Here is a 27,099-nt window from a genome sequence, read left to right as displayed (position 1 = left end):
GTGCTAGCAATGAGTCAGACTCCATGGGCGTAGGACCCTCCGAGCCAGGTGCAGGATATAATCTCCTGGTGTGCCATTTGTTAAGCCAATTGGAAAAGTGCAGTATTAGGGTGGGAGTGACCCGATTTTCCAGGTGCCGTCTGTCACTCCTTTCTTTGACTAGGAAAGGGAATTCCCTGACCCTTTGCACTTCCTGGGTGAGGCAATGCCTTGCCCTGCTTCAGCTCACACACAGTGCGCTGCACCCACTGTCCTGCACCCACTGTCTGGCACTCCCCAGTGAGATGAACCCGGTACCTCAGCTGGAAATGCAGAAAGCACCTGTCTTCTGCGTCGCTCACACTGGGAGCTGTAGACTGGACAGGTTTAAGGAGTTTTAAGGAATGTATACGCTCATGCAACTGTTGCCATAAACTGCCACGATAATTGAAATACGGAGGATCAAATCACTCCAAAAAGTGCTCCTTCATAATTGGTCCCCTTCCTCTATTCTCAGCCTCTTGGAACCACTGCTTTGTTTTCTGTTCCTATAGTTTTGCCTTTTCCAGAATGTCACATGAATGAAATCCTACAGTTTGTAGCCTTTCTGTCTGGTTTCTTTCACTCAGTAAAATGCATTTGAGATTCATCTGTACAGTTGTGGGTATCAGTTGTCTCTTCTTATCACTGATTAATATTCTATTTTATAGATGTGTCATAGTTTATCCATTCACCTGTAGATATTTAGATTTGTTCCTGTTTTTGGCAATTATGAATACAGTTGCCATAAACATTCATGTGCAAGCTTTTGCATTAACATATGTTTACATTTCTCTTAAGTAAATATCTAGGAGTGAGATTCCTGGGTCCAGTCATAAGCGTATGCTTAATAAACATTAAACTGAAGAAAGAAACTGTCAAACTGTTGTCCAAAGTGCTGTTAGGGTTTGCACTCCTGCAAGCAAAGTATGAGAGAGTTCCACTTGTTCTACATCCTTGCTAGAACTTGATACTGTTGGTTTTTAAAATTTTAACCATTCTCATAGGCATGGAGCAGTATCTCACTGAGGTTTTCGTTTGCAGTTCTCCAATGACTAAAGATTTTAAGCATGCGGTGATATGTGACTCGAACTTGAAGACGATGTGCAAATGGGCTGTGCAACTCTGTGGGGAAGTCAGGGAGAAGAGCTAGAGCAAAGACTGTGAGATAGGAGTGTGCTAACAAGTTCAAGGCATAGAATGTCTTTGTAATATATATTTAATTATGAAATATGAAACTGTGCATTGAAAACAAATAGTTAATCAAGAATTTAATGATTTACATGTATATCTAATTTTATCGATTAAGTTATAGAATTTTATTCTTTGGATACCTGTTGCTTTAGGATGAGTAAAGGCTAGAAGACTGATTTGAGTAAGTCTCTAGCTTTCTAAAATGAGCCTTTGGATTTTTAGAGTAAACGGAAAAGCAGCCAAAGACAGACAGGCACCACTTAAAGAATGATGTATTATGACAAAAAAATTTATTTCATAGTATGTATGTAATAATCAACAGAGGCAAGCATTTTAACTGCACATTGTATTTTCTCACTCTTCATCCTTTTGACTTCATTGCAGCATTTAACGCTTCTTCCTCAGGCCCTTTTTAGACAATTCTGTCTCTATTTGCTTCCATGACCAAGCACATTCCTCTAATCTCCCGCAGCTCAGTTATAAAATTCTGGATTCCACATCTCCAACCTGCAGCCTTTGCACAAAGTTCAGTCTCTGTTCTCATGTGTCATAGCCTCAGCCCCCATGTGTTCTATCCCTCTTCTCCACTGGCATGGTGCTTGAGTAGGCCACCAAAGACTTTCATGTTATTTAATGCAGTGCTCAATGTCCAGTCCTCAGCAGCATTTGATTCAAGTAATCATGTCTCCTTTCTGAAATGCTTCAACCATTTGACCCCCAGATGTGACTCTCACCTGGTCTTCTTCTTTTGCTGGTGCTTCTTCCTCTCACAGACTGTGGACACTGAAGGGCCCTGGAGCTTTTGTCTTCTCTCATGCCCCTTTTAATCTCATACAGACTTACTGCCATACATATTTGAATGCCATCCATATACTCACAGCTCTACATGCCCATTTCTGGCCTGGATCTCTTTCCTCAAGTTTAAACTCATTTCTCCAACAACATATTTGACAGCTCTACATGCTCAAGACTGAATTGAAGCAGAGACCATAAGCAGGCATGGTCTTTGGTCAGTTTCACTGTATTCCTGAAGAACCTCAGATATATGTATGTTGAGATTTTTTTTTTTTTTTCTGGAATTCAAAAGACTCTCTCCTGCTCAAAGAGTATGAAAACTCTCCTTTAATCCCTCTGTTTTCAAGACAGCATCTCTGCACTCAGATGTGTTGGTGACTCCAAGCCAGAACCCCCCTAATTTACTTTCACCATTTTCTAGGGTGAAAAAGCAGTGGCCCATGGCAACAGAGCTCTAACTAGTTCTTAAACAGACTTACAGTCTTCCTGTTTTTAGCCCCATCATCACCTCCTATTTCTGTAGCTACCCGGTATGGGAAATTTTCTAACCCTTTTAGAGAACCCGCATTAATATAAGTCAAGTTGTTTCGTGGCTTTCCCTACTACTGACACAGGATTTAATATTCTCAGGTCTGCCAATTAATTTACCACAGGCCACCTGTTCTACAACTTCAAGAAGTTGGTTGCTACTGTCTTTCTCCTGCCATCTTTGTCCTTGTGGATTTATGTCTTATTTAATATAAATCCTTTCAATGTGGCTTAGGTAGGGTTTGGAGAATAAGTGGGGCTATTTGTGTTTGTTCACTCTACTGTCTTTAATAATATGCATTATTATAATTTGTAATGTCTTTGTTACTCATTTCTCTTGTTTATTTTTAAAAGCCACTTATTTTATAATTTTTGTTGTTGGCTTTAATGCATTTATATTTGGTAATTTTTTCCTGAATTATTTTAAAATAAAATTTATTTTTTAAGAACAATTTTGGATTCATAAAAAATTGTGACAATAATATAGAGTTCCCATATACTCCATATCTAATTTCTCCACTATTAACATCTTATATTTGAATGGATTATTTATTACAACAAACCAATACTAAAAGATTATTATAAAGTCTACACTTCATTGAGATTTCCTTAGTTTTTACGTAATTCTTTTTTCTCTTCCAGGATCTCATCCAGGATATCACACAACAAATAGCTGTCAGTCTCCATAGCCTCCTTTTGACTGTGAGTTTTCTTAAAACTTTGTTTTCGATGAGCTTCATGGTTTTAAGGAGTACTGGCTTTACAGACTGTTCCTCAATTGGGATCTATTGGATATCTTTCTCATACGCTTTTCTTTTGCATTCCTGGAATGAACTTCTCTTAGCCCGATACATGATATTTTTCCAGTATTCTTCAATCTCATTTGTTGATACTTTATTTAGAATTTTTTGCTTATATGTTTATAAGTGAGATGGTCTCTAGTTATGTTTTTTTCATATTGACCTTGTGTGGTTTGTTATCAAGGTAACACAAGATAGATAACAGAAGTGAATTTCTTTCTCTTTCTATGGAATGGGATGAAAAAGATAAAGTTTCTCTTTTACGTGAAGGTTTAGTAAAGCTAGAAATTATCCTTTATTTTTATAGATCTATTTGAATAGCATACTGTATTATTTTTAAAATTTATATTGGTTTTGTAGTTGTTCCCTTTTCACCTCCAACATGTTTTTCTTGACCAATCTTGCCTGTTTGTCTATTTTTATTAGTGTTTTTAAAGAACAATTTTTAAGTGTCTTCTATTATTTGTTTTCTAGTACATGCATGTATGCTCTCAGCTTTATTAGTTCCTTTTTTATTAACATGTATATTGTTATTCTTTTCCTAATTTTTGAATAGAACACATTGTGTTAATTTATTAACATAATTATTCCCAAAGTTCTCTTCTTCACCCCATACAAATAAAGCCAGACTGATTTCTAAGCGATTATCAATCCCCACTGAGTGTCATCTTGAGTGTATATGTTGTTGGCATTTTTAAGGCCTAATCAAAGAAACCGAAGCACAATCTCTGGATCTGAGGAACTCGAGTAGAGGAATGACAAGGGCAACAACAGGCAAGAAAAAAATGAATCTGAAAAGGAGCCAGGGCCGGTCCAAAAATGGCTGCTCACTAAAATAAGCTATGCTTATTAAATTAGTGATAGAAAGATCCCAAGACACACACAAAAAAAGATGTAATAATGATGGCACATGGTGTCATGGAAAGGCCTTCCCAAACACAGAAGCACTGTTCCTTCTTAGAGGAAAACGTACCTGTAGTTCCCACAAGAGTATCATTTACTCAACTCAGGAGACACATTAAAATGTGCAAATATCATCCAAACTGGAATTCCTCCACACTGTGCCTGAAAGGCAGAGCGCAAAAAACCTAATTATGGGCCTTCTGGGTTCTCTGACTTTTATAAAACCTCGGAAGAGAGACTCATCATCCTAATTGTAAACTGTAAAGTAAGTACAATATCAGGCATCTGTTAGTCTGAGAAGGTATGCTGAAGCATCAATAAATGCTTATGAATCAACATGAGCCCCCAAGTGAACAACAAGCATAATATGGCATCTATTTTTCTCATAAAGTATGTCATGGCATTTTTCAATCCCTTGAGGAGAAAAAAAAAGTAAGGGGATTAGATAATTTGCAGCTTTGTTTCATCGCTGGTTAAACCTTCACTCCAAAACTGCAGCTATCCAAAACAGAGATTGGTCCCCAGAATCCCAATCACACTGGAGCTTTGCTTGAGTAACCACTCCAAGTACATGTAGACAGGTACCTCATCATCACCTGCACCTCTTTTCAACCTGCCAACGAATATGTCCTTACTTAGGAAAGAATCCTACATAGAAAATCTGCTTCAACGCTGCTTTACACTCAGAAAAATTCATGCCTCAATGATAAAATCCTAGGCAACATCCTCCATAAAATTATCAAGGTATGCTGACCTCTTTAGGAGTTTCTGAGATGCCTGTATGAGTTTCCTCAGTATTACTATGAACAAAAATGTTAATGAGTTGAAATGTTTTGCCCAAAATTCCTCTGCTGGTGGCATAAGTGACAGAACAGATGCTGACATTTTACATGTAGAGGGTTCCTCAGTGAAGGAGCACTTCATTAAAAATGGGAATTTAAGACACTTAAGAAAATTTCATGTTCACCCTAAAAATACCCAATATTTATTTTATTTTATTTTTCATTAGCAGCCTAGTATGCTAGCCTACTATCTTTTTGTTTTATTACTACTTAATGCTATACGGGTGTTTAAAATTTTTTTACTAAAGTGAAAACTCTTACAAGCATAATTGTATCATCTTTCTCCAAACACATAAATAATTTTTACAAAGAGATCTAAAAGTTTAGAACTTCACAAATATAGAAAGGATTTCAGCCACAAAATAAGTCTTGGTAGTTGGCAAAATAAGCATTTATGGCCAAATGGTGATTTCATATGGCTGCAATTTTATATAAGCTTGGCACAGTGTTAAAGAAATGTAGCCTCAGTCTCTGAAAAAAATTTTCCTTTTGATTTGAAAACTAAACATAAAAAACAAACTCAAAGGCCTGAGTGAAACAACTTAATTCTAGAGCCAGAAAATTCAGGCCTGGCCTGGATGTCAATGATCAAGTGGAGAAGCAGCAAGATGGCATCCTGCTCCCACCAGCACAGCCTGGCTCTCCTCTCCTTCTTCCTCTCCTTTTCAAGGATGTCCACTGCTCACTGCAAAGATTTTAGAAGGTGAGCTACCAATGCCCCAGTAGCTTCATTATTATTTTTCTTTCTAATATTTTATGACTTCGAAACACATCACAGTCTGGTGAAAATGCCGAAAATATAGGTGGTGACAGAGAATGCTGACAAAGCATTCTTGGAAAAACAATTTTAGTGGCAGGTAACAGGAGATGTAATTCATATTCACAGCTATAATTAAAAGCAGAAGTGGTAAAAAAAAAATTTCTATAACATTTGGATGCAAGACTGTGATAGACACACTAAATAAAAGAGATTTTGAAATTGTCTTATATATTATTTCTAAAAAATTAAAATTTAATTGTTCTTTTCAGCTATATAAAACAACAGCTTGCAGCTTAAAGTGTATTTGTTCACTGATTCAAGTAACTGAATGCTTCTCTCCTGTCCTGCACTATTCTCGAAAGCAAGAATCAGCTGTGCACATAGCAGACAACAGGCTCCCCCTCCTGGAGTTGGCATTCCAGTAGCGAAAGACCTTGGAACCTCCCAACTAAACCAAGATGCTGGATAACATTTCTCACCAAACCTTACCTTAAAAGTTATCACTGAGCTAACAAGAACATGGAAAGGAAAGAGCAACAAAGCTGGCTTTTTCCCTTTGTGGTTCTGCTAAACCACAGAATTCTTAAAAGTTTCTCTGGTAATACAGTTTTCATTTTGCTGAGGTTGAATTACTGACACTTTTTTTATGGTTAGCTATTTAAAAAAAAAATCATAGAACCTTTTAAAAAAGATGTTTTCTTCCAAAAGTTTTAAAATTTTCCTTTTCACATTTATGTATTTTATCCCCCTGAAACTGACTTTGGACATGGCATGAGGTAGGAATTCTACTTCATTTTTTTCCATATGGCTAAGTACTAGTCCCACAGAAATTTGTTGAGCAATACACTGTTTCCTTGTCAGACCTGACAAGCCACATATATCACATATCATGATTCCATGTCTGTGTGCACTCAGTTCTATATTTTATCTTCTGTTCCATCCGCCTATTTGTCTACCTCTATGATTACAACTTTAAGTAAATGTCATAGAATTTATCACAGTATTTGTGACTATTAGGATAAACGTTGTGTCTTCTGTCCTTTTTATAAGCTCTTAAAAACTATAGTGGCTTATGACTTATTCATCTTTTTATTTCTCATAGCATCTAAATCAGTATTTCTAGACTATAAGCTTGTTAAATAAGGGATGAGGTAAATGACAATACTGATTCTTAGCTGTAGACTCATAAATGTCCCCCTCCCCCGACTATTCCAACAGAACTAAATGTCTGCATGTGTTAACTATATTTTCTGTCTTCTCAATGCTCTGGCATTAGGGCCTCGCTGATCAGGGAAGGACTGCCACTTCCAGGGTTAGCTAATTCCTAGAGATAGAAGTCTATTCACCAGGCAGCATGTCTTCCACATGCAAACCTACCAATTCAAAGTTCAGACCCTCCAACTACCTCCTTTCTCTAGTTCTCACATACTAAGTCAATATCCCCTGCCCTGTCAAGCCAGGACAGGGTACCAGGAAACTAGAAACAGCCCGTATGCTTCAGAGCCCACTGAAGTCATTCATATTAGCAATCCTAAATTTGCATACCCTGCCTTGCCTTGCCATTTCCATAGAAATGACACTAAAAGCGGTTGCCCCATTTTGTTCCTTCTGCCTCCTGGTACTTCCCTGCATGACCCCTGTTTCCAGGGATCCGTAAGTATAAACTTCTTCCTCCATGACAATCACTTCCATGTCTGCATGTCTTACCACATCTGATTAAAACAAATCCCAGGTAAACTTTAAGACAATGCACAGTAAATTTAGCTTTTATTTTCAGCAAACATGATTTAATGAGAAAGCAAATATAAAAGTAAACTGTTAGTTTGCCAGTGATAAAGGAATTAAGATTTTGGAGGCAGTTTATTATTCTAAGCATTTGATAACTGGTAGGATTATTCAATAAGAAACAAAGATATAATCAAATCGTTTCTCTTTGCATGTCCTAAAAATCAGGCTCATTTGAGTTTTATTTTCAACATATATAGAGAAATTGTTCTCTTAAGAACAGAAAGTTAAATTCAGAACTGTGATAATCCTTAAGCCTTATCACATTACAGTTCGTCCTTTTCACAGATGAGAAGGTGAACTATTGAACTGCGTGTACTGATTCTCTATATTAGTATTTCAAAGAAGAACTGAGTATTTGGAGGAGTTAATCACGACATGGAGTGCATCATATAAAATTACCTCACAGAGGTTTATTAAATTGAGCTGTCCAATACATACCCTGAAATGGGATCAAAATTAATCTTTCCAAAGAACATACAAAAGAAGTAATCACCTAATTTTCTTCCCTTTCAATAAAAATAATTAAAACTAGTCCATGTTTAAGTAAGTTCAACCTATTGAAGCTTCAGTTTTGCCTCCTATAGTATCACAATGATGACTTTCTTTTGGATAATCTGTAAGGATTCTCAAGTAGGTGAAAGAGCTTTACAGTAATTTTAATTTTAACAGGAACACAGTGTAAAGGAGTAGACATAGCACTGCACATTGAGTCAAAACATTTTGGAAGCCAGTTTCATCTCTGGAACTCACACTCCAGCTTGATAATAATTTCTCTGGGTCTCAATTTCCCCATCTCTAAAACAGACATGATAAGACTTGGCCTGCTTCCCATATAGAATCAAAGAGAATGCCTCAAAATTCTTTGTAAATGTTAAATCTCATATCAATATATAGTATTATTAGTCAAAATCATTAGTCTATAAAGAATTTTACTGAATACCACCTTTGTATGTTAATTTTATGAAGTTTTACTGATATTCTATCAAGAATTTCACAAATATCACAGACGTTGGTTAAATTTTACATCACAGTGAAAACTAGTTTGCTTGGTTTAAAAAAAAATCCATTTAAGGTCAAATTTTAGCCTTTATGTTAATGATTTTTAAATATTTTTTGGCATTTTAATAACACTCTTAACATGTTACTACTTTGTGGTGGTTGTTTTCATACAAGATATCTGTGTGTGAACATGAATGTGCATCCATAAAAGTCTTGGCTCTGGTCAGCCTTTCCCGCATTGATTCCTCAGAGCACGAGTCTCTCCTGACACTCCACAAAACAAAGCAAAACCAAACCCAGCTCCTCCATGGTCTCCCCGTTCTCATCAGCCTGGTCAAACAGGTGAGGGAACTTAGCCTTTGAGGTTCACTTACCCAGTGTCACACACAGTGTGTGTGTGTGTGTGTGTGTGTGTGTGTGTAGCTAAAACTGCAGACTGCACCACACACAATAATTTGCGCACCTGACTTAGATGTTCACTCATTTGTTCTTCCAACAACCTTCATAAAGTAGGGGCTATTATCCCAAATTTAAAGGCAAAGAAATAAAAGGACAGAGATTAAATAACTAGCTCAAGGCCACCCAGCAATTCCTCGGAGGTGCCTGGAAGCTGACCCAGAAAGTTTGGCTCTGAAGTCAAACAATCTGAGGTTTAAAAAGTTGCAAAAAATACAGAGTATGAAGTCATTTTTTTAAAGTTTAGAAACAAAACTAAACGATATATTGCTCGACACACATGGTAAAACTATAAAGAAATCAAGGAAATCAGTATAAAAACAAATTTGGGCTAGGGTCCCAGGATAATGGGAGAAGGGGAGGGACTTGAGAAGGACCTCTAGGTGACCTCACTGGCTTGGGTGCCATGCTAGTTCTTAAGTTGGGTAGTAGACTCACTCATGTTCACTTCATTACTGTTCCCTGTAACTTACATACTGTACATGTTACAACTTACATTTTATGTATCAAAATACTTTATTTAAAAATTTAAAAAATTAATCAATAAGCTATCTAAACTCTTTGACTTATCCTGGATTTATAACATATATGAATTGGAAAAATCACTCTTCTTTCTAGCATAGAACAATTCAGTCAGGGATGGTAAAGGCTTGACATGAATACCATCACTTCCTCATATGGTGAACAGTGGTCAGGAGCATGGCACACTTCCTCCTACAACTGTTTCAGAACCCTCTGTATACAAGACTCCAATGATTCACAACTGATCTCCCAGCTGTTTGCATTAGTGCCTCTTTTTCAAAATGCAATTTACCTGTTAAATTCGAAGCATCGGTGGGACTCAGTTGTAACCAATGACGGGCATCAGCATCAGCCACAACATCTGTGGGAGTATTCAGCTCTGGGTCTTCTTCACAGGTCTGCCATGGGCCCATGGACAGCTCTGCTTCATTGGTACAGCCCAGAGTTGTGTCACTGTTGGTACTTTCACCTGGTACAATGGAAGAACCAAAGTTTAAGATAAAAAATAGCTGAAAATCAGAATGTTCGCAATTACTGATACGAAAATAACTAAACAAACAGCAAACACAGCAGGAATCATTCAGCTTCTTTGGCAGAACCTGCAGAACTTGAGAGGAGCTCAAAAAGTGCCCATGTGGGGCTCTTGGTCGGGAAAATGAATCTTCCAAATAAGGATATTAATAGCCATTGCGAGCACCACTATGTTTCATTCAAGTGGCACTCTTCAACGTGTCTTCACTCAGTATCCCCATACCCAAACTACACCAAGTCCTAAAGTGTGCTGGGACTTACAGAATGAGGGTGGGTGGAGGAAGAAGATAATAACTGATCCACCACAAATGCAAGTTTACTCTACCGGGTAGAAGAGTCTAAAGATGCTGTATGCCCCAAGCCTGACAGGTAGACATAGACCTAGGGTGACTCATTCAGGGTCATTTGGGGATACAGTGTCCCAATACAACAAATTTTCTAGAATAGAAATTCTCCCCTTTAAACAGTAATAAGTTCTAATCTATCATAGTATAATAAGGCTGGGCTATGAAGACTTACAGAACTATTTAGTCTGACACAAAATGAACTTAAGACAGTTCTGCTTCTCAAAGTCTCCTGTCTACTTCATAACAACTTTGTGCGTCTACATCTCTGTCTGCTCACCCTTCTGGCTGCTCTCTGTATCTACTCCTAACAGTCCCTTACTCTTGCTGTTTCTAATCTGCTGTCCTCTGTTTACTCACAAAGAACTAAAAGTTGTCTCAGTAACCAGGTGACCAACGGTAGGTCCCAAACTTCATCTCCTAAAGAGCTCTAAGCCAGCAGGGTGAAGGTAGAACTCCTCTGCACCCATAAAGAACTGTCCTGAACTTGAGGAGGTGTTTACTATGCTACTCTGGCACCTGACTTCAAGAAAGCAGAGTACTAAGGCTGTACTTTACAGTACATGATAATATGTCTCAGGATTCCAATCTCATTTCATTTCAAAGTATTTATCCCATTGACTTCAATGTATTTCTGATACTTTTTGCTTCTAGCCTCTGGGAACTTTCTGGGGAAGATAATTTTTCTCTCTGGTCTATCTGCTCACTCATGCCATCAGCCTCTGATGTACCACTCACCTGGAGAAAGGCCCAGGGGTAGAAAGACAGGCCTCTCAAGGTACAGGTGAGTAGAACTGTTTTATTTTATGTATGGATGAACCTTTTGTCAATCCTGGGATTCCAGGAATAAGAAGGTCCCATTTCACAACCATCTCTCTCAAATTGATAAGCTATTACTCAAGTTAGAAGGTAAAAAGTGGGAGGATGGCTTGAGCCCAGTCGTTCAAAACCAGCCTGGGCAACATGGCGAAACCTCATCTCTATAAAAAATAGAAAAATTAGCCGATCGCATTGACGTGTGCCTGTAGTCCCAGCTACTCAGGAGGCTTGGGTGGGAGGATCACCTGAGCCCGGGGAGGTTAAGGCTGCAGTGAGCCATGATTGTGCCAGAGCACTCCAGCCTGGGCGAAAGAGTGAGACTGTGCCTCTAATAATAATTATAAAATGTAAAAAGAAAATAGAACATATCAACTCTGTAGTTGGAGGAACAGACATTTCCCGGAACTTACTCTTCTGTCTTTCCCTACATTTTCCTTGTGTCTGCTGCAAATCATCTTTCAAATCCAATTCAGCAGGGCTGCTGCTTCTTCGAACTAAGATCTTCAGAAAAAAAGAAATATTGCATTTACTACAGGAAAGTTTTTGTTGTTAAAAGACTTAAGTTTCTAGCCCAAATTTCTAAAGAAAAAGAAACAAATAATAATAATAGCTAAATAAATTGATGTTTTCCATTTGAAGGATATGTTTTCACAAATTACTATATTTAATTTTATGTTACTCAAGATCTGAAACTTTAATTTATATCCTCTACTTTGTCAACTTACATCCAATTAAAGTGATCTAAGAAGGAATGCTAAATTATATGCAAGAAATTTGTTTTAAAGTTCTATTTGTTCTTCTGGTCAAGCACACATATATTGTGAACACAATGCTCTAAGAAGGCATAAGTTATGCACACAAATGGTAAGTGTGCTGGTAGGGAAGGTGCAAACTCCACCCAGAGATCTAAAGGTCCATTCAGTGTCTTCCTAGTTAAGTGTGTCACAGACTCTCCTGAGCATTGCTTAACCTTGTATTAAATTCACAGGATTAAAAAAAAATCAGGAGGCAATCTGCATCCTCTAAAAAGTTATAATTTGCTTGGAGAGACAAAACATACACAAATTACACAAAATAATTATAATGTACAAAAGCAAAATATGCAAATGAACTGTCTCTGAAGGGTATGCGGAATAAACTGTTGCCTTAATTGGCTCAGCTTTATAGGAGAGCTGTTCAAGATGGCAATGGACATGAAGTGGTAGAGGGAAGACAGGAGCGGATTCAAGGCAGGAAGTACTGGTTGGTAATCAGCAAGTTCTATGTACTGGAAGAGATGCTGGTTATACCAGGCCATGCAGGGTAGCCAGGTGAAGAAGGACAAAAATAAGAAGAAATGGAGACCTTCTAAAAAGACACAGCTGCCAGTGGGTCTTGAACCTTAGATTCAAGCGAGGAACAAGATGTAGAGTTAAAAGAAAAAAAGGAATGCCCCACAAATGTTGACCATGGCAAAACTGGAAAAAAAAATTAAAGAAAGAATAATTATTAAGCTAATAAAAAGCAGGCCATGAATAAAGTATTTAGAAGATTTAGAGAATTAACACTATATGAAAAAATTATTACACAGCCTTAAAGAAGAATGATATATATCTAATGTGCTAAGAGGAAATATGCACAGAATATTTTCTTAGTTAAAAAACAGAACGTAGACTCTTCTACTTCTAACTATACAAGAGACACAATACTCCCCAGCCATAGAACCAGATCCTACATAAAACTTTAGTTGCAATTTGGGGCTCACAGGAAGTAAAAGAAACTTCCAATAAATCTACCTTCAACCCTGAAAAGTGAGCAGAAACCAGGGCAGCGAAACGTGGCCATTGCAAGGGTAAATCCAATAGTACCACTGCCAGGGGCAAGAGGACCAAGACTCCAGGATTAAAGTAGCACTCCCCATGTGGTGCAAGAAACAAATGCAAACATGCTGTCGAAATGTCTTCAATTTAGAAATCCACGTTTTCTGCAGATTAAGATCAGCCAGCTAGGAACCCATAATAAAACATCACCAGACACTAAAGAAAATAAATCACCATGTGTAAGAATCTCAGAAACAACAAATATCGGATTTAGATCCCCCAAGGATTTCAGATAATCAGATAAAAAATTCAGAATTGCAATTTGTAAACATTTTAAAGGAATAAAAGTTGGAATCACAAAAACGAGCAAGCAACAAAAGATTATTAGAAATTACAAGATATGCTTGAAAAGTATAAATGTGAACTGTCAGAAATAAAAAGCATAATTGCTAAACTAAAAAATTCAATGGAAGTATTAACAGAGTAAAGATAAAGTTACTGAACTGATGAAAGACAGAGCTGATAAAATTATCCAGGAAACACCGAGCCAATGAGAATGGAAAATATAAAAAACATTTAAGAGACGAGGAAGACAGAATGGGAAAGTCTAATATATTTCCACCCAGAATTCCAGGAGGAAAGCAAAGAGAGAATATAAAAGAGGCAATATTTGTGTTCTTTTTTTTTTAACCCCAGTGTCCCATGTAACAGATGGAGATACCACTGTACCAATGAGGAAAAATTGAGACAATATATGCAGAAATGTTACCAAGAATTTTCCAGAAATGACAGAAGACAAGCACTTACACATGCATGGCACATAGCATATACCAAAAAGAACAAATATATGAACCCAAAAGATTCCTGCACCTAAATATACTATAGTGAAATGGAAGGAAAAGGACAAACAACAAACAAAAACAGCAAGGAACAATAACTAGACAGGACCGGATGGATAGAAGACTTCTCAGCAACAATGAAAGACAAAAGATTATGGAAAAATAACTTCCATTAGAAGGAAAAGGGAGAAAGAGGTGGGAAAACTATAGTAACTGAGATGTTGTACTGTCTGAAAGATAAAGTAACCAAGAATCAAGGTAAGAAACACCAAAAGGAGGCCTTACATATCTCAGAAATAGCATATATGAAAGAGAGGTGGCATTTCAAATCAATAAAGAAAAATGAATTCAATAAATGGGACCTGACACAAGTAGTTATCTATTCAGGAAAAAAATGAAATTGGATCCCTACCTCACTCCACAAACAGGAATCAATTCCAAACAGATAAAAGACTTAAATTTGTAGAGCAAACCTGAAACATTTATAAATGTAATATTTTTATTCCTGTGTAGTTGAGACTTTTAAAAAATTCCATAAAACCTCAACAATAAAAATGATAACAGAGAATATCAAAATGAAGAACTTCTGTTCATCAAAAGATACCCTAGAGAAGGTAAAAATATAAACCATATATTGGAAGAAGATATTTGCTACAAACATAACCAAAATAGGATCAGTATTCAGACCATACAAAGAGCTAGTAAATATAAATAAAGAGAAAAAGACAAAAAATAGAAAAACAACAAAGGACATCAGTAGGCATTTCACAGATGAAATGAAAATGGCCAATAAACATATGGGAAGATTTTTAACCTTATTAGTAGTCTAAGAAATGCAAAATAAGACATCTTATTTTCACTTGGTTGACCAATACAAATGAAAAAATCTGATAATAGAAAGTGTCGGCAAGAATGAAGATGAATGGGAGCTCTACACAATGCTGGCAAAAATATAAGTGATGCAACCACTTTAGAGAACAGGGGTGATCTGGAAAAGAAATTCTTTTATTCTATAACTCATTAATTCTGTTCCTAGATAGCCATCATAGAGAAAACATTAAACATGCAGATACTGAAACACATACAAGAATGTACATGGCTACAGTTTTCACAAAAACAAAAAGCTGGAAACAATCTAAACGTCAACCAAACGAGAATGAAAAAATAAATTGTGGTCTACTTATAGTGGAATACCACATCATAGAAAACTTGATGAACTATTGCTACATGGCACAATGTGAATAAATCTTAAAAATACATAACTGAGTAAACAAAGCAACAATACTTTATTTAAAAATTCCAAAGTAAGGACAACTAAAGAATATCCTGTTTAGAGATACTTACTTATATAGCAAAACTACAGAGCAAAGCAAGGGGATGATGAACACAAAGCCAAGATAAGGCCCCTCTCTGAGGGGAGATAGCAGAGAGAGGGAACAAGGAAGGAGTGTAGAAGCCAAAATGATCTGAAGCTGATGGTGGGTTTCTGGGTATTTATTTCATTGCTGAAAACAGAATATACAAATGTAAACTGGTACATGCCCTTTTTAAAAATAAAGAAAAAAGAAACATAACATGGGGTTATTGCCCAGTGGGAGGGGAGCAAGGAGAGGCACTCCCTTTTTTATTTTGTATCTTTCTGTGATGTTTGAGTTTTCTAAGAATATATGCTACATTTTAAAAAAAATGAATAGGGGTTATCTGCATGAAGGAGTTATGGGCTTATGTTTTAATGTTCTTCTTTATACTTTACATATATTTAAATAAATGCCATTTTATGTTTTTTTTTTTTAAGAAACCTAATATCTTTGTGAATACTCACTGATTCTAGTAATTCATGTCAGGTAGAGGCTACCTAAACGGATGTCAGGAATGGGGAATCTGAAACGTAATTTTAACAGGCAAAGGTAACTGCTTAAAAATATACAGTGCCATACACAGACCAGGTGGTGAACTCCATTTTCGTGTTAATTTTTTTCTTATTTTTGTAATGTGACTGTAATTTTCATAGAAAGCAAGCAAAATCTTAAAAGATCTCAACATCATTTGGGCCTATAAACTGTCTAAACGGAAAAAAAAATTTTAATTATCACTGCCACCAATAAATTTACTTACCGAGCACTAATTAATATTTATTTTTAATGACAAACTGAAATGGCTTGAAAATATCTTACTGTTATTCCTTCATGTTCTCTCTTCACATGTCCTTTATTCTCTTGAATAGGCTGAGGCTCTGAAGAACTCAAATTCTGTATGTTTTCTGCCTTTTGACCTAGAAATGGTGGGGCGGGGGGTAGCAGAAATAGAAGGAATGTTTCAGATAGTAAAACAGGAAAATCATTTTATGTATGGGTAACTATTAAATTTAAATATTCTAAGATATGTAAAAACGGGCGTTATGGGCCTGGCAAAACAGCAGCCTATGGGTCAAGCCCACACTTTAGACCTGGTCTCTGGCCCACAGAGAGCTCTGAAGAGAGTGGATTGATTACTGTTCACTGTGGCCAACAGGTTCACTTAGTGCATTTATGTTCGCACAGCGGAGGGCAACAAAACCCTTCCTGGGGTCTTGGGGTAGGTATCTCAGAGAAAAGGTGCCTGTGTTGGCCAGGTGAACCAACAGGAAGAAGAGAGCAGTAAGGTGCCTCAGTATTGCTTGAGAATAAAAGATTGACGAGAGCACAAATAACCAGTTTTAGTAATAAAAAAGGGAATATCACCACAAAGCCTGAAAACACCAAAGCTGACCATAAGAGGATTTTATGAATAATCTGGGGCCAATAAATTTGAAAAAAAAATGAATAATTTTTTCTAGAAAAACATAATTTATCAAAGTCAGAACAAGAAAAGGAAAATCTAAATAGTCCTATAACTATTTTATTTTAACTTTTTAAATTTTTTAACGACATACAAAAATTATATTAATGTAATGTGTATAACATGTTGTTTTGAAATGTGTGTATACACTATGCAATGGCTAAATTAAGCTAATTAACATGTATCACATACTTTTCTGTGGTGAGAACACTTAAAATCTACTCTCTTAGCAATTTTCAAGAATGCAATACACTGTTACAAATTACATCACCATACTGTACAACACATTTCTTGAACTTATTCCTCCTCCATAACTGAAATTTTGTTAAAATATAAACGATATTTTAAGACATTCCTACAAGAAAAATCCAGGCAACTGGTAGTTTCTACCAAATATGTATAAAAAACCTTATCAAAACCTTTCAAAAATCTTTCAGATTATACATTTTCTGAAACTTTTACCATATTTTCTTATTTCCAGAGGATTTCTAAGAGAGAATAATTCCCTACTCATCTGATGAGACTAGCATGACTTTGACATTAAAAGATATGAGATCACTTGCTGATAAATACGGTTGATTTCTTAACTAATTCATGACACCAAAACAGAATAACTATTTCCACTGATACTAGACACACTTTAAACACACTTTTTCACTGAGAATCTGTTCTTCACTGTTTACAGGTCAAACCATCTGTCTCCCTGGCTTTCCACACCTGTTGCTGCTGCAAGTTGTTGGTGAAACCGTGTAGATTAATGCTATTAAAAGTTATTATTTTCCACCTCAGCAGAGTCGGCAAGCTGCTAATAAACTTTTTCACAAGTCTGGTCAGCTTTCCATCCTCATTTTCAACTTTAATGGCTCTTCTCACAGCCCTTTCCCTATGTCCCTGCCCCCATCCTGCCTCCCTGCCTTCTATAATACCTAACTTGATGCCCTACTTGACTTCATGTTGTAACAGTCTCTGTCTTCCTTCTACTCCAGCCACTTGGACTCCTGTCTCGTCCTCAAACATGCTAACCTTTAAAAAAGTGGGTATACATCTACATATAGATACATAAAAATAATTTAGATAACATGTTTAAATAGTGCAAATATCTCATTGCCATAAATCACATCCTTCTAATCAAATTAAAAAGGTAATTCCCTTGAAATAAATATATTTAGAATACATGTACAAAGCAATACTACATGCAGCTTTTATTCCTCTGCCAGAATCTATAGTTCAATATTAATCACTGAAGACATCACGTACCCTGAGAAGAATCTGAGCACAGCGGCTCGGGGATGTCGGAGGTGCTGCTGCTCCGAAGGACCTGCTGCTGCTGTCCCACCGTGAGATGGCCAGATCCGGATGCAGGTGCATTTTCTGAATGTTGACATTCCTCCACTTCTGTAAGCATTAACAAAACATGCAAGGTTACAGTTCGAGATTTTAAAAAACACATTCACCACTTAAAACAACCAATTTAAAAAATAAAGTTTCAAATGCTTTTCACAAATAATTTATAGTCAGATAATCTGCATTTACACCATCAAGTTTCCTACACTTGCTAACCCCTAATATTCTACTCCAAGAGTACATTTTCCACTTAAGTTCTATAAAGCCTTTTATTTTCAATCAAAGTAAAGGAAAAAAGCCACAATAAAAGATTAAGAACTGTAAAAGTCATTTGAAATTTCAGGGCCAGGCATGCCAAGGAAAGAGGGATCCAGGAGATGCACAGAATGGGTAATGTACATTTGAGAAGAACAGAAAACCATACACACACACACACACACACACACCCTAAAGGAAGATGAAAGGAAATGTGGGAATTTCTACTGCATTATTCCTTTTTAACAGGTAAGTGCCCAACTGTTCAAAAAATAAAATGCTATAGTTATGTAATGGCTTATTTCATCAAATGCAATGTTGAATTATTCTCTGAAGTACAGAATGATCCACAGGTATTTGTAGAAAACCAATATATGAGACATAAAATAGAAAACCATAGCTGGGTAGGGACCACAGGATAATCTCAGTATTATTACAAGCTATATTCTCCTATAGAATGAGTTCCCTCCAGCTCATTTCTAAACTGCACAGTACACTTTAATCTCTAAAGACCACCCAAGACACTGGAATTATCACCCCACCCTCTCTTTCTAGAGTCACAGCTTCAGGGTTGCACCACCTTTTACGTAGGTTGTTTTAACAGCCTGCAAACTAATCACTAATCACTGTCCCCCGCTTCTTACCACCTTCGTATTTATCCTCTCCATGGTCCCTCTAAAATAAAGATCTGGCGTGCCACTCCTCTTAAAACCCACCAAAGCCCTCTCTTGTTAGAGAGTCATCAAACATCCTAGTCAGGGTGAACACGGGCTTTCCTTGATCTCACGGGACATACTGATCCCCTTGCAAGGTACTCTAGCTCACTTTAGTCTCCAGTAATACTAACCCAGTTGGCACCTGCTACTCTCTTCTTCCTGTTGTTCACTCCCCTATGCTAAACTCACACCTGCTCCCTCATCCCTCCTTGCCATGCTGCCCTGGGAATATCCCCTACAGGACCTGCTCCCTGGCCCTGCACGCAAGCCCCATTGCTCTGTTACTCACTAGATTCCACACTCACTGACGTAGTCATAAAACTTTACATCCACATAACTAGAATATTTTCCAAAAATTTTAATTTGCTCATTACTACTACTAAGAAGAGGATGATCAAAACTCAGCCTGTATTATCTTAACTGGCTGGGTCACCTGGTTTGTCACCTGAAATGGAAACTCACTGCCAGTGGGCCACCCTCTGTATAATCCTTTAATCTGAGTCATAAGGCAAACTGATGGCTCACCTTAAGCAAGAAGTATGTTGGAAGATTCTAAATTTAATACAGAGGATTTCAGCAAAAGGTTGCAGTTTTTTCTATCCAAATGAAAATGCAGTATCAGTATGCTGATATGGTTACAAGACCTCAAAACTATGAAATTGGTGTGATCCTTCACTTACAAAAATTTATCAATTTACCTTTTTTTTTGCTCTGTTGCCAGGTTGGAGTGCAGTGGAGTGATCACAGCTCACTGCACACTCAACCTCCCTGGTTCAACTGATTCTCACACCTCACCCTCCTGAGTACCTGGGAGTTCTGGTGCACGCCACTATACCCAAAAAATTTTTGTCTTTTCACAGTGACGGGGTTTTGCCATGTTGCCTAGGCTGGTCTCAAGCAGTCCGCCCACCTCGGCCTTCCAAAGTGCTGGGACTGCAGGTGTGGGCCATGGTGCCCAGCCCATAGTCTAACTTCAGATGCTGGTGGGAAACTGTGTTTGAAGTACAAGCAAAGATAGGCCAAGATAGCAAGAAAAGACAGCTACGTTAAAGCCTCATGTTTCCCAGGTTGTCTTTGCCTTCTTCTTCTTTTGAACAGCCAAGAACTGTTCATTTTTCTACAGAGAAACACAAAGCATATGTGCACATTTTTAATCTACCTACACATCCCAAAGTATAGACTACGTCCTTCTCACAGATCTATTTCTAGTCTCTTCAGCCTTCAGCAACAGAAGCCAAATAACACCATAGGGCCAGCCCTTCCGGCTGTCTTCTCTAATTGTTTATTCTAATTATGCGAGATGTTGAAACCTTCCGGGAACAGTTTATATTTGTTAATGAATCTACTGGTTAATCCAGTAGCAGAAGGGGGAGCCCAAGAGCTTCCTAACTTTCTAAAATATAATTGGCAAATGCCATTTTTTATGGATAGTGGGAAGAGTCAGTCTTTGAAGCCCGATGCCAAAAACGGATAGATTTTGGTTTCTGGGCTATGAGCAGGAGCAAATAAGAGCTGAGCCAACACTGGCAGTATCTTCCTAAAGATAAAGAACATCGCCATCTGGTGGGATGCAATATTGCCACAGCACCATTGCTTCCAAATTAGAGTGTCCCCACTGGTCCTAACACAGCAGACGGACGAAGAGCCTGCCACCACCAGCTGGTCTGCCTTCCCAACAGCCTGGCCTAATGCAGCTTTTAAGGCTTTGTTTTTATAAAACTGTCAGGAGAGACTTATCAGATGGAGAAAGTCCAAGCCTTTAGGAATAGCGGTCAGTAGCAGGGCGGGAGCACTCATGATTCAGTGGGAAGGAAGGGGAGAGCCATGATGCTTAAGTGTGCTGTTGTGTTGTAGGGGCCCTGAGCTACCTACTCCTGTAGTTGACTATCAATTGAGATGGTATGAAACAACGAGAATTTTCAATTCTCCTTATCCCACAATTTAAACCCAATTTCCCGATTTGTAACCGTGTATTTATTGGGATTTTCTCATACTTTACATTAAATACATGTTTTGTATAAATGAATACATGAATGACAGAAACAATTTCTTTATACTATTTTTCCTTTTTAAATAGTTCTTGGGCTCCCTCTGCTGGCATTTTATTTAAGAAAGAGCAATTTATGTTAAAGCTGCTCGCATTCTATGGGGTTAGCGTTAGCAGTTGCTCTTTCATAACAAATGAAAATCATTTTAACAGTGATAGGCAAATACCAAAAGACAGGATTATCTGATATTTAAAATAGAGAAAGAATTATATCAGTTACATTAAAATTACATAATACATCCTAGATCTATCGCATCTTCTATTTTGAGTATCACACAATTTGTTTAAATCACTTCAAAGAGCTAAATTCTATCTTAGATTCACCAAATAATGTACTCTCTCTAAAGCCTAGCTAGTCCCAACTACCCAGATTTAAAAAGCACTAACTTTCTCATCTCTTGACAGTGTAAGTTACACAATACCATTACTAAACTATTACTTTCTTTTTTTTTTTGAGATGGAGTCTCGCTCTGTCACCCAGGCTGGAGCGCAGTGGCATGATCTTGGCTCACTGCAAGCTCCGCCTCCCAAGTTCGTGTCATTCTCCTGCCTCAGCCTCCCAAGTAGCTGGGACTACAGGCACACAACCGGCTAGTTTTTTATATTTTAAGTAAAGATGGGGTTTCACCGTGTTAGCCAGGGTGGTCTAGATCTCCTGACCTCGTGATCCGCCCGCCTTGGCCTCCCAAAGTGCTGGGATTACAAAGTGAGCCACTGCGCCCAGCCTAAACTATTACTTTCTAAAGCTCCATTCAAAACACCTGAAAACGATCAAATAAGGATTACTTAATTTCATTTTTTTTCCATTGAGAAAAGGCAGTGTGATCAAATTAAGTGTGTAAGCTCTTCAGTAACTTCTATTTTTTTTTCCAGATCTCTATTTTTCACAACAATTTCACTCACTTTTTAAGTCTTCCTTAATCAGTCTTACATTTAGTAAGTGGAGTGAGGCTCATTCTTCAATAACCAAAATTCTGAGTTCCATTTATCCCTTATACAAGGTTGCATAAGCAAAATAAATAGTATAATTTCCTAATTTTTAAAACACCTTGCATGATACCAATCTGATCCCATAAAAAGCACAGGAAATGCATATCAACTCAGCATCTTGAGGTTTCCCACAAGATCAAACTTCCCAAGGGTAAATCGGACCAGGTCCTGACAAAAAAGCACTTCCTAGAGGCACACAAACCAGATGCAGAAGCAGCGAGGCAAGGTTTGCCATACCATTCCAATATGTTTTTTTAGAATAAGGGGAGATTGTTGATCCTCTCATTACTACTATTACGATATTCCTAAAAGAAAAATAAAATCTACTATCCGTGTGGCCTGTTAAGTGCTACAGATTGATAAATGTTTTAACCTAAAAAGCAGTTAAAATTGTAGAACAGACTGGACGTGGTGGCTCACACCTGTAATTCCAGCACTTTGGGAGGCCGAGGTGGGTAGATCACGAGGTCAGGAGTTCAAGATCAGCCTGGTCAACATGGTGAAACCCTATCTCTACTAAAAATACAAAAACTTAGCTGTGCATGGCATGCCTGTAATCCCAGCTACTCGGGAGGCTGAAGCAGGAGAATTGCTTGAACCAGGACCTGGGAGGCAGAGGTTGCAGTGGGCCAAGATCACACCAGTGCACTCCAGCCTGAGGTACAAAGCAAGACTCCATCTCAAAAAAAAAAAAAAAAAAAACAAAAAGAAAAACTGTAGAACAGCTGGAAAGAACTGTTCTCACCAAGGGAAAAAAATAAATAAAAGAAAATCACAAAAAGTGCCAGTCCTACCTCCCCAACCGTGTTTCTTTATGTAGCTATTCATATTAATGGAAACAGGTGGTTGTGACTCCAAAATACAGATGTCACTTCTTCCTCCCCAGAATACAAACAACCCACCCAAAATTCTGCTGCTGCCGCCAAATACAGTCCCAAAAAGATCAGAAAAAGATACAATCGTAGCTAAAAGTAAGTAATTGTCTATTGCTTATATTATTAAAACAATTTTGGTGGGTTTCTAGATTACATAGATTAGAAACAAAAACAAAAAAAGTTAAATGTAAACAAAATTAGCAATCATTGATGGGGTAAGGAACTTGTGGCCAGAAAGTAAAATTAAGTGTCATATTATCTAGCAGTAGGTTGGTGGGGTATGCCCACACACTTGGATTTAAATTGGAGGGCAAATTCAATACTCTAATGTGCCAACCAGTGGAATATACAATCTGCCCTTGGGTCAGTCTCTTGATAGGACAGTCATAAAGGACAATGGCATCATTTTAAGTAGTAAAGAACCAATGGCATCAGGCTAAGAAGCTCACTATCATAGTTGGAATGGCAGGTTGTTCTCAAAGTCACTATACTCTGAAGTTCTTTCACCCTTTGTGCTACAAAATCAAGAACGAAGATGGCAAAGGCAGGAAAACTGCAGACCGAGCCCAGGCCACTTGATTTCATTCTGACAGGATTTCTCAGCCTCGGCGCTGCTGGTATTTTGGGCCAGACAATCCTTTGTTTGGGAGCTGTCCTATGCATTGCAGACTATTCAGCAGCATCCCTGACTTCCACCCACAAGCTGCCACTAGCACTGCCCCACTTGTGACAATTAAAAATGTCTCCAGGCATTGTTGAAGTTGTCCCCAATTGAGAACCACTGCTCTAAATCACATTTAACTTCAGCTGGAACTGTATACGTATATACAGGAACCAAGAGTCTTAGTAAAATAAAATGTAATATTGAATGAGAACAAAAGCTTCCAAAATTAAATTACTAATAGGAAGAGATTTCTTGTGGGAACATGTTCTGGACAAACTAGTGAAAAACTTAAGAGAAACAAAATATAGAAAAAAAATGGACTGTGACATAAGAAAACTTTTCACCATGAAAAAAATTCTTTTGGGGTTTGTATTAGCCAAATGGGGGTAAAATCATTTTAAATACTTTATTAATCATCTCTAAACAACAGCTTTTTTTGAAAACCAAATAATTGGGCAGTTAAAACTCAACAGTAATTTAATTGACTAGTGACCATTTTCCCATGTACCATTCTTACTGTTTTTCACTTTTAATAGTTACTGGAGAAAAAGTTTTCTAAGAAACATTATAGTCGTCACTCTTGGTAAAACTTCTTCCCTTAAATTCTATAAAGTAATATGGTATTTACATAGCCATCAGAGAACGTAAGCTTTCATTTTGCTTTGCTAAAACACAGTATGACATAATTTAGTACTACAGAAAGCCACAATTAGGTTATCTCCAATGTTAAAAAAAAAAATACTAATCTTTGGGAGGCTGAGGCAGGTGAGTCACGAAGTCAGGAGTTTAAGACCTGCCTGGCCAACACGGTGAAACCTCATCTCTACTAAAAATACAAAAATTAGCCAGTTGTGGTGGCACACACCTGTAGTCCCAGCTACTCGGGAGGCTGAGGCAGGAGAACTGCTTGAACCTGGGAAGCAGAGGTTGCAGTAAGCCGAGATCGTGCCACTGCACTCCAGCCTGAGCGACAGAAAGAGATTCTGTCTCAAAAAAATCAAAAACAACAACAACAAAAAATACTAATCTACAATGCCAAATTTCTGAAAATAAAAAAGATCATGAAAATGATCTTTCTCTTTTAAGGAAGAAGATTCAGTTCATCCTAGAATCACTGAAAAATAAATAGACATAGGCCTAATTATCCAATATAGAGAAAGGTAAATCCTTCTGTTGAAGTAACTAGGCCAAAAATGACTTTTGGTGCTATGATGTCTTAATAAAAAATGTACTGTGTGTAAATCACACGTGGCTAAATTCAATTTTAATTGGCTGAAGTACAGGAACAACGTTTCTTTGTTTTGGAAATTACTGCTTTTTGGCACTGGTCTTTTTTCACTCAAATTTCAATAGTCAGTATGAATCTATGTAACTGTTCATTACTTCACGTATATGATTTATTAACTCCAAGTAGATCCCGCCCACATATATTTTTCTAGTTTATTCATTTTCTGGAAGGCATAGCAAGCATTCTAATACTGACATGCTCAAAACTTTTATGAAAATCCCGTTACTTTCTGTGGGCACTGTATAGAAGACACACTAAGGCAGGCATCACATTTCCCCCTATTAAATAGCTATGGACTGAAAAACCCTTCTATACTCCTTAATTGTTATTGCCAAGACCAAAGTTTACAGAAATTTTTCTTGACTATCTAATTGCCATTAAGTATCTAACTACACAAGAGCAATTACTAGTATTCATTGCAATTTAACACTAGTGTAATGGTCAGGCACGTGTGTGATGTGGGGATATTAACAAAGGAAGCAACGGCCAGAGGCAAGCAGGAGAAGCCCAGGAACAGTGACGGACACATGAGACAGTATTACAGTACCTGACAGCCTGTGAGAGCAAGAAGAGTAAGAGAGACCAGGTAAGAGAGCGCTCACGGTGTGAAGGAGGAGCGGGACGCTTTTAGTGGCAGGCAAAGCCTCAGAAAGGTGGACACAGTTGCTGATAGACTGGCTTCGCTTAGCTTCCAGGAGAGATAAAGTAATAATTATGTCAGAAGAACAATAGGACCTTTCACTTTATTATTATTACTTTTCTGGGCTCTCTTTAAACATTTAAAGGAGGGCATTTTAAACTTTAAAGGAAGTCAGTATAAAGTATAGTACTTAATTGTAGTCTCTAAATACAGCCAACTTTCAGTCAGTCATTCTCATGACATAGGACAATGGGCAATCCACAAATAATTTTATTTTGAAATGCTTTATATGTTTAGCCTTTCCTTCTTTCTGCTGTGTATCAGATTCACATTCAGATTATTTGCCTGGACAGACATTATAATCAGTTTTCCTTTCCTAAAGAACAAATACAAAAAGACCATGGGGAGAGAGGGAATATCTGGCCTTCATTCAGAAGTTGGTTTGCTGAGAGCTGACTGTATTCAAAAGCAAATCATTCAGTAAATTAAATATCCGAAAAGCTCAAGAACACATAAAAGTCAAGTCGAACATTAAAAGATTTGATATTTGAGGAAAAGGTAAAATCTCCATGAAACCCATCCTTTTATGTCACATTTCATGCTTATTAAATCCAAACATCTTTAGTGTCTGCTTTACAGTGTTCTTATGTTTTCTATATATTGCTAGTCAAATAAATATTGGAGGAATTGAATGAACACAGGAGGAAAACGTGCTTCATATACGTAAAACCACAATCTGTAAAATCAGTTTTATTCTAAAACAAAAATATAAAGATTTACTTGCTGCTTTACTATTTTCATATGACATCGGTTAACATTAATGAAATGGAACTACAAATGATACTAACACATTTGCAAAAACTGGAACAAACTTTTTACCCTACTGCCCTTTCTCCTACCCTTTGCCTATTCGAATTCCCAGTAGGCTGGGTGCCTGTAATCCCAACACTTTGGAAGGCCAAGGCAGGCAAATCACCTGAGGTCAGGAGCTCAAGACCAGCCTGGCCGACATGGTGAAACCCCGTCTCTACTAAAAATACAAAAATTAGCTGGGCATGGTGGTGCACACCTGTAATCCCAGCTACTCGGGAGGCTGAGGTGGTAGAATCGCTTGAACCTGGGAGGCAGAGGTTGCAATGAGCCAAGATCACACCACTGCACTCCAGCCTGGGCTTTTTCTTAAGACTCTGTCTCAAAAAAAAAAAAAAATCCAATGACAGAAGAGCTGGGCGTGGCAGCTCACTCCTGTAATCCCAGCACTTTGGGAGGCAGCGATGGGCAGATCACCTAAGGTAAGGAGTACGAGAACAGTCTGGCCAACATGGTGAAACCCCGTCTCTACTGAAAAAAAAAAAAAAAATTAGCCTGGTGTAGTGGTGCGCACCTGTAGTCCCAGCTACTCAGGAGGCTGAGGCAGGAGAATCACTTGAACCTGGGAGGCAGAGGTTGCAATGAGCTGAGATTGCTCCACTGCGGTTCAGCCTGAGCGACAGCATGAGACTCCGACTCAAAAAACAAAATAAAAA

The 27,099-nt window shown here is 37.6% G+C and overlaps 1 protein-coding gene across 5 annotated transcripts in view; it reads right to left on the bottom strand.

Moving 5' to 3' along the window:
- Positions 1 to 27,099, bottom strand: part of RALGAPA2 (Ral GTPase activating protein catalytic subunit alpha 2) — a 337,491-nt gene that overhangs the window by 195,616 nt on the left and 114,776 nt on the right. For 3 of the 5 annotated variants that reach the window (XM_055265963.2, XM_055265964.2, XM_055265965.2), the window contains exons 17-21: positions 25,481 to 25,621; positions 18,012 to 18,149; positions 16,112 to 16,209; positions 11,710 to 11,800; positions 9,898 to 10,074 (exon numbers count right to left, since the gene is read on the bottom strand). In XM_055265963.2, coding sequence (XP_055121938.1) covers positions 9,898 to 10,074; positions 11,710 to 11,800; positions 16,112 to 16,209; positions 18,012 to 18,149; positions 25,481 to 25,621 — 645 coding nt within the window. The remainder of the gene's footprint in view (positions 1 to 9,897; positions 10,075 to 11,709; positions 11,801 to 16,111; positions 16,210 to 18,011; positions 18,150 to 25,480; positions 25,622 to 27,099) is intronic. The other 2 variants (XM_063634225.1, XM_063634226.1) reach the window with 1 other exon arrangement.

The sequence above is a fragment of the Symphalangus syndactylus genome, chromosome 24, assembly GCF_028878055.3.
Source record: "Symphalangus syndactylus isolate Jambi chromosome 24, NHGRI_mSymSyn1-v2.1_pri, whole genome shotgun sequence".
In the NCBI taxonomy this organism is placed as follows: domain Eukaryota; kingdom Metazoa; phylum Chordata; class Mammalia; order Primates; family Hylobatidae; genus Symphalangus; species Symphalangus syndactylus.
This window is presented reverse-complemented; position numbering and strand designations above follow the sequence as displayed.